General features: G+C 39.4%; 1 protein-coding gene across 1 annotated transcript; it reads right to left on the minus strand.

The window, feature by feature from the left end:
• Positions 1 to 477: 477 nt before the first annotated feature.
• On the minus strand, positions 478 to 2,535 carry LOC120418784 (O-acyltransferase like protein-like). The gene is made up of 2 exons (XM_052707856.1): positions 2,309 to 2,535; positions 478 to 2,254 (listed from the first exon to the last, which is right to left on the minus strand). The coding sequence occupies exon 2, from the start codon at positions 1,758 to 1,760 to the stop codon at positions 507 to 509; it is 1,254 nt and encodes a 417-aa protein (XP_052563816.1). The 5' UTR covers positions 1,761 to 2,254; positions 2,309 to 2,535; the 3' UTR covers positions 478 to 506.
• Between the last annotated feature and the right edge of the window lie 6,099 nt (positions 2,536 to 8,634).

Raw genomic sequence — 8,634 nt, forward strand, 5'->3', positions numbered from 1 at the left:
GATTGATTTTACAAGTTCCGTTTTACGATTTGTTTGGACTGAGGGAAACTCAAGCTTTTATTATCTTGATTAGAGTTGTTTTTCTTGTATAGCAATGTCAACATCTTAAAATAGAATTCTTGTTGTTCTTACTTCCGGCGTTTCCTGAATGGCCCAGAACATTACAATATATCAGCAAAGTACCCTGCAATGATCACTGAAGCTGCCTGAAGCGATATCGATGATGGATATACAGGTAGACTTCCAGGCCGTAACTCCCAGGAGTTCTAGGATGCCATAGATCATTCTCCCAAGTCAGAAAAGTATCCAGCATAGCCCACTGAAGCTACCTGAAGCTATACCAAGTAAACATCCGAGTCTAGAGAGTTCTTGTATAACCCAGAGTATCCTAACATATCTGCAAAGTATACAGTACCAGTTACTGTAGCTTTCTGAAGTTACACAGAATTTGATCGAACTCTAAGGATTTCTCGTAAAGAAATGAAGAGAACAAACCATTCAAGATTTTATTTCCACTTCTCGACCAAAATCTTCTCAATCCCGAAGAACGGATACTCAAACGCCACACTCCAAACCATCCCCGCCAATGCGCTCAATCCGACCAGTCCAAAGATGGACTGAAACAACCCGTAAACTGTGAAATACACTGGAACCGTAACTTGCATGGTCACGCTAACCATCTGGACCCAGATATGAACCAAGTACATGCTATACGACAGTTTCGCCCACGGTTGCCAGCCGGGCCAACCCAAGAACTGGTTCACCAGCCCTCCGTACCCGTTGACGCAGACAAAGACGATCCACATCAAGCAGAACGTCCAGAACGATCGATGCAGCGATTCGTAGAAGGCTTCCACGATGGGCGGGATTGTTGTGTACTCTTCGGTGAAGACTTTCTTCGTGACGTAGCTGATTACGAGAAAGATGGCAACCGTCAACGTCCAGCCAACGATTTGCATGGTTTTGGTCATCCGGACGATCGTAAACCGAGTCTGGTGCAGGTAATACCCAAAAACTACGCCAAACAACCACGCGGACATCCGGGCGTGCGTTGAGTAGTACGTTTTTGCTGCCATCTCAGCATCACTCGCATTCAGTCGATAGTCGTTGTCTGTTATGGTTCCAAACACCCAGCACATCGAGATCAGCGCCAACAGCACGATCACGCCAGCGAACCGTTGACCAAACTTCCACAGCGGGATCAGAACCAGCGGAGACAGCAGGTACAGCTGCATGTCCGCCGAGATGTACCACGTGTGTGCGTAACACATCTCGGAATGATCGATGTAGTTGTGGAAGAAGAGGAGCAACTTCCACCAATTCTTGAAGCAGGGGTTGATCTCTTGCGAGATTGCTTCGTAGAAGTTCCGGTCACCAAAGCGAGTCGTGAAGGCTAGTGTGAACAGCAGCAACGCTGCGTAAGCCGGAACGATTCGGATGATTCGTTGCAAGTACAACCTCAGAAGGTTGAGCTTCTTATCCTGATCAAGCTCGCGGAGCACCTTCATAGCGACGAGCATCCCGCTCAGCAGCAGGAACGTATCCACCGCCTTTTCACTCAGCTTGAAGAGCAGAACTCCAAAGATCGAATTTCGGTACTCGACCAGCATGACTTGGTTGACCGTTGGCGTGACCAGCGTTACATCGTGAACGTGGTACATAATTATACAGAACATGGAGAGGGCACGAACTCCGTTCACGCAGTCCATCGTGCCGGACTTGGTGGTACTCTTAGGGGTCATCTCGAACAGCTTCTTCATGTTGGCGTTCACGGAGAACCGCTTTATACAGGGTGGAACGTCTTCTTGGAACCCGCTGAAAATGACGTCAGCAACAGTTGCCGATAGCAAGACCGCTCCGTAACAAGAAAAAAACACGCTGAAAAGGTAGTTCGTTATCTCATGATCGACTCACCGCCTCAAAACTCACATCGCAACAACGGTAAGCGTTGAAAATGGCTTCTCCTCATCCCGAAAGCAGTACAGTTTCAAATCATTCACAACCCGCATCCCCCGCGTCCGTAGAAACGAGTTCGCCAGCAGCCTAATCAGCCGTGGTCTGCAAACGGCGGGCATGCAAACGCCGTACCAAACGGGATCGACGTTCAGCTCCAGCACGCCCACGTCGACCTCCAGCGAACAGTGCTGCCCGGCTATGGCGTGATACCGGGCGCGACGGCACTGGTCGTAGTTGCCGACTTCGTACGTATTGCCGAAGAGGACGCCCGCCGGGACCTTGCCCCACGAGTCGTAGACTGCGAAATTTGATGGATTTATTAACGTTGAAAGTTTGAAATTGCCTTACTCACAGTTGATTGCCCACGGTTCATCATTTTGTAGGGATTCAGAAAACTTTTCTAGTTGTTTCAAGCAGATTCTATCGGAGCGACTTAACGAAGTGTTGCTAAACTTTGAATCTTGATCGCCCAGGTATTGTACAAAGGCCAGGGATAGGTTAAATAGCTCAGGTTTCGAACAATTTCCGTGTAGAACAAACCAAAGTAATGAAACTGCCACAAGACGTGCCATAGCTGCAGTTTGAACAAACTGTATTGCTTATAGGAGCAAGCAAAAGTGCTGATAAGAACTTGGTGTAACCGATTGAATTTCATGGATTAGTCGCTAATAAGTTTTATCCCTTTCACACCCGAACTCTTGTTGGCAGCTTATTATTTTAAATATGAATTTATTATAGCGGTATATTCGACTTTTGATTCACTTTGATTGAGACCCACATTTGGTCGTTTTCGAACATTTTATTTTAAAGTATTTTTTTAATTTGCTTAAATTATGTTAGGGGCATTTCCCATGACCAAAGAAGTCATTTTATGTCATTGGTTTTGGCAGCTGTACGTAAATATTCGAAAATCTGTAACTTTTGAAGAGATTTTTTGATCGATTTGGTGTATTGGGCAAAGTTGTAGGTATTGATGAGAACAATTATGAAAAAAAGGAACACACAATTTGTTTTGAAAATTTATTCAATTTAAATCATTTTTTTTACAAAGAGTAAATTTCTCAAAATTTTGGATTTTTTTTATATGTTTGAGGGGACAGATAATCGCAACTTTTGAGAAAAAGAGAAGTATGGACAAAAAAGTTATAATTTTTTGAAAATGAAGGGTTTTTTTTTGAAAAAAAAAAACACTTTTTAAAGTAAAATAAAATCTGCAATCAAAATGTTCTAAACAGTTATTTTTATAAAGTTCGCCGTTTTCAAGATAAAGCCACCTTAAAAATCAATTTTAATTGAAAAGTCACGTTTTTAGATTTATTATAAAAGTTTCCATGATTAATAAAAAAAATATTTTTCGGAAAGTTCAGAAAATTTCCAATAAAGACATTGAAGTCTCATCAAAACATTCAATATTTCAGCAACTTATGGTCCAATTTTCAATGTTGATTAAATGATCGTTTTTAATTTTTCCAAACGTGGAACAAAGTTGAATATTTTTTATAATTTAAATTTAGGTGTAAAATCTTATTTGCAATCCAATGTACTTCGTGTTTCGTTTCCATTTTATAGCATCACAAAATACTTTTTTTACTTGTTAAAATCATGACCTTTTCAACCTGCAAAAGTCATGCCCAATCTTGATCACCTCAGAATTATTCTTCGTGAAAATCACACAATTTCCTAGAAATTAACTTTAATGGTCATGAAAATGGTACTCACAAACAGGGTTGCCAGGTTGCCATATAAATCTGGCGTTGGCAGATTTTTTGAGTGACAATTTGAAAAAAAAAATACATTTCTTCCGGATTTTGTTAAATTGATGTATTTCTGTTAATTTTATGAAGCTTAAATGTATAACAAGTGAAAAAACACTATTTTTGAACACAATGTTGCTCATAACATTGAGAAACGGGCTTGCCAGATTTTTTTCAGATGTTTTGCCAGATTTTTTCTGTTCAGACCTGGTAACCCTGCTCACAAAGTTCCACCAAAATGGATTTTTCTAATTGCAGAAAATTGCGCATTCTCAGGTGAATTGCTCCAAGCAAATGTCCAAAGGGGCATTCTTACGCAGAGCTACCAGTTCAAAACTAGAAAATCTGGCAAAGTATCGATTAAAATCTGAAAAAAAATCTGACAGGTGAAAATTTAACAATCCTGAATGGTGAAGGGAAGGGAAGATAGAAATTAATTCAAAAGTTTTCAGAATTGATGGTTTAACTGAAAACTTAAATTTACATTTTCTTTGAGAAAAACACATTCTCTTATTTTTATTTTTTATTATTATTCATTCATTTTAATAAAAACGTTGTTCAAAATGGGCATAAAGTGAAAAATCTGGCAAACCTATCATTATCTGGCACAGTGAAGGGTGAATCTTTATTCTGGCTGACACTTGAAAAATCTGGCATTCCCAAATTTATATGGCAACCTGGCAACCCTGTTCTTATGCAAAATTTGGTGACATTTCCGAAAAAAAATATTTTCCATAGCAAACTTCAAAATACTAGTCAAAATGGTCAATCTTTGTTAAACACTAGTGACTCGTAAAGAACACATTCAAACTCATCATTTATGCATTAATATTTTTGTTTTTGTTTGTTATATAAAGCATTGGTTGTCTATAAAAAGTAACCCTGCAATGTTACAAAAGCACGTTTTTTTTTTTCTGAGTAACATTGGTTATAATTCCCTTCAAGCAATTTCCAAGCAACCTAGGCCATCAACCATCATATAAACATGACGAAATCCAGCCTGCAACTCGCTAGGATCACCATCTCCATGCGGATGCGAATGTGAAATATCCTCTCTTGGTTATTATTCAGATTCAGGTTATTGCAGATTCGAAAAGAACATTATATTAATTTTCTATAAACATGTCCCTCGATTTTTGACAGCTGGGAATGGGAAATGACAGCGATTTTTAAACTATGTTTGCCCTTTTTATCAAAATTTTGATTACGACGTCAAACCAGGCGTCCAATTTTGCTCAAAAGAAAAAAAGAAAAGGGTCGTACCGCCCCACCGGCATGAAATATCGAAAAATGGACGTTGGATATGTTTTCAGGGACCAAAATTACCCCTATGGACAAAGGAGGAGAATGACCCTCTTTGGATTTTAAATGTTCTATCCAAATACATACACGGAAAAAAAAAACATTTTAAAAGTTAACTTAAAGTATGAAGCAAAATACTGATGGTTGTTGGTATTTTAGCAACAATGTTAACAAATACATGTCAGGTTAAGGTTCTTAGTATCAACCGCTAAGCTAGAAATCCTGAAGTTAGCACTAAGCACCACTTTAAATTCAAGGATACATCTGGTCGGAAGTAAATCTCCCATTTTCTCGAATCCAGCTCAAACTTCTTCAACTAAAGCGAATATCCCTCCCTAGCTCAGCAAAGTCGTGACTTCAAACGCGAGTAAAAGCCCCCTTCCGTCGAGAAACATTTGTTTGTTTGGGCGTCACGCCAAATCCCGCACTCTTTTTTTCTTTTTTCTTTTGCTCGTTCCGAGCTTCCAGAACCAAATTGGATGAGGCTGGCGATAAGCACTCTGCGTCTGGCGTGGCTTTGATGTGGAAGAAAAGAGCAACGGCTCAAGTTTGACGCGGGATTGAGCTTGGGCGGTGAGCTGGGAGGGAAGTTGCACAGAAAAAAAAATGTAGAGATGAAGTTTGTGCCAGTCATCAACAGAAAAATACAAGTTTTACGAAGGCTATAAGCTAGTCATCAAAGGAAGAGGACTTACTTTGTTAAAAGACAATTTCAAACATCAAACAATCCAAAATGCTATTCACAGTTTGGGCAAATCAACTAACCTTGTCAAAAATCTAATTTAATAAAAATTTTAAACATTGGGCACACTGGCTAGTCACCAATCAAATTGGACTACCCATATTGAAAACTCTTAAAGATAAGGTAAGACAAACTAATTTCATAGGTTTAGAATACCCAAGTAACAATTTAAGTTTTTTTACTTTCTTAAAGATAGATTCAAGTTATCTTAGCCAAAAAATATCATAAAGCCAAACTTTCTCCAGAACAACAATAAATCAGCGTTAAACCTGAGTTAAGAGCAAAGTGGACTATTTTAGGAGGTTATCAAGAGCGTTTATGCGGAGTAATTTAAAACTAAGCAACTTTGACGTTGATTTTTACAATACTCTGCAAATGCTCTTTATTGCTATTCTAAAACTTATTCTCAAGCTTCAAAAATTTATAACATCATAGAAGAGATCTTCAAGACTGTAATAAAGTGAACTTAAACTTATTTGCTCTCGTTGATGATAAAAAAGATTTGTCGAAGAAAAACCAGTTCTGAATTTTATTTCGTGAAATCCATTTAATCTTTTCGAAATTAATTCACAAATGGCCGATGAACTTAAGCTTACACCGATAATTATATTATAATAACCAAATAAATATAACTGTGACTTTACGCAGCCATTTGTATCGTAAAATTCTTGCCATAAAAATTTCACTGATCAATTTTCTTAGATGCCTCGAAAAAATATGCATCGAAGGTATGAATCTTTCAAAATTACTATGATTTGTAATTTTTAATGGAACAATTAATTCTACATCAGCAGAAAAATCAACATGGCTTCCGTTTTTGGGCGTTATTTTTTCATGTTAATATGGCTGATCTCATCAAATCTATTCTCTCTTACTCAAAGCAGTTATTAGAGCTATGTTTCTTGAGAAGCTCTTGTTCAAGATTAAGTAAGAACATGTAGACTGCAGTAAGCTTTAATGCGGTTTTATCGCAGAGTAAAACGCGTAGTATTGCGACCGTAGCGCATGCACATATTTGTTTGCAGGAGGTAGATCCGAAAAAGATTTTTGGAAATGCTTTTTTGTCGTTGGATTAAAACAATGGTGTTAATTATTTTTCAAATCTTTTTATTTATTCATTGAACGGCCGCGACTTTTGAAGAAAACACTGATCTCGCACTTGAATCTAAATGTAAGGACGGGTACTGGACACGGATTCACCGGCAGGTTGGTGTTTTGCTCGCACCTTATTCGACAGCCTTGACGAGAGCCTTGGCCACTTCAACGGCAATTCAGCCTCGGCGCGTTCCACATCAGTAGCGGCCGACGAAAGTTTGCCCTGGGCGCCGGACAGGAGCTCGCGGCACGCACCGGCATCCAGATCCTCAACCGGGTGGGCTTCTTCGGCCAGCACCTGTCGAAAAAAAAATCACAGGGAAAAAAAACGTTGAAATAACGAACATTTTTAGTCACAGTAATCAACACGAAACCAATAAAAACACTAGCACTCCGTGGGACATTTTTCTCCATTCTCGAAACGCCTAATTCTGGTCCGGATGCGTCGTGCCGATTTTGCGTGTCGGAGAGGTCACTAAACTGACTGACTGTACGAATATTCAGTGATTTGACAGATCAAGTTCAAAGACTCTTGAATTATGCTTTCATTAAACGGAGAAGTTTTAGTTCAGTTTTAAGGCAGTTTTGGCAATGTAAAATGGTCTTAAAAATAACCTCTCTGGGATAACGTCAAGTCAAACAACGAAGAGTGGCATAAAACTATGTGTCATGCTTCTAAAGTGCTCTTGAAGATACTTTTAAGAGATTTCTATCGTAAATCTTTAAAGTTTTGTTCAATATCATCACAACACCGAGTAGCAAATTTTAAATCTTTTATAAAACCTGCTAAGAAGTAGAAGCATTTTGCTTGTTACTTGGGTACTCTTTGCCAACTATAGAACAAATCAAAATAAAAGATTAATTTTGGGCAAATCGTGTCATTTGTTAGTCCCCACTAGAATAGGACTAACCATGACAGAAATCAAATTGATTTTATTTTTATAATATAGCAAATCAGATCATTGGCTAGTCATACCGTTACACAATCAATCAATCGATAAAATATTTAGATTTTTGAGCAAATCACGCCGTTGGCTAGTTTCTGACAGATTTGGACTAACCTGACTAACATTTAATAAAATTTTCAAGTCAAATTTACTCTCAGAATTGCAACTGTGTCTCCATCGTCTCAGTATTTCACCAATTCTCGCCACAAATCCCCTCCTCACTTGGGTCCAATCTTGCGCTGCGCCATCTCTCGTCCGGATTTTGCTCGTAATGACTTCCAATATATCCAACACCAAACACGTACAACGAACCACATGTTTGTATACGTCTCAGCGCGTCAAGCCCCAAGGAAAAGCCCCAAAGTCAATCGGAAGAACTTTGTCAAAGTGGTGGAGATGTTTGCTTCCCCCTTCTCCCTCCACCAACTTACACAGAATAGTCGCTCCCCGGAAAAGGCCGGAAAAGCGATGTGTAAATAAAAGTGGTAGATTTTCCCTTTTTGCCGGAAGGCTTCCACCTCCCGTCAGTTAATCTTGAAGGTTCGTCGTGTGAGTTCTTGTCAGGGCGCTGCGGCTTACAAGAGTCGAGAAGTGATTGGGTGCCACCCTACGCAAATACCGAGCGCTTGCGAGTGATGGCGGGATAACAGCGTCAATATTTGACGGGAATATCAATATCGGATGGGCGCTGTCAGATCCAAGCTCGAAGAAGGGCCAAATTGGGAAACAGGGATCGATCACAAAGTGGGGACTAAATGGACACGAGGATGGAAGATCCATTTGAAGCGAGGTTCAGAAGGAGGACGGGAAAAAAGAAAAGTTACACTCATAATTGGCA

This window comes from Culex pipiens, chromosome 2 (genome assembly GCF_016801865.2).
Source record: "Culex pipiens pallens isolate TS chromosome 2, TS_CPP_V2, whole genome shotgun sequence".
Taxonomy (NCBI): domain Eukaryota; kingdom Metazoa; phylum Arthropoda; class Insecta; order Diptera; family Culicidae; genus Culex; species Culex pipiens.

What these genes read in the sequence shown, in the direction of transcription:
- LOC120418784 (XM_052707856.1), bottom strand. Translation starts at nt 1,760, where the DNA reads ATGAAGAAGCTGTTCGAGATGACCCCTAAGAGTACCACCAAGTCCGGC.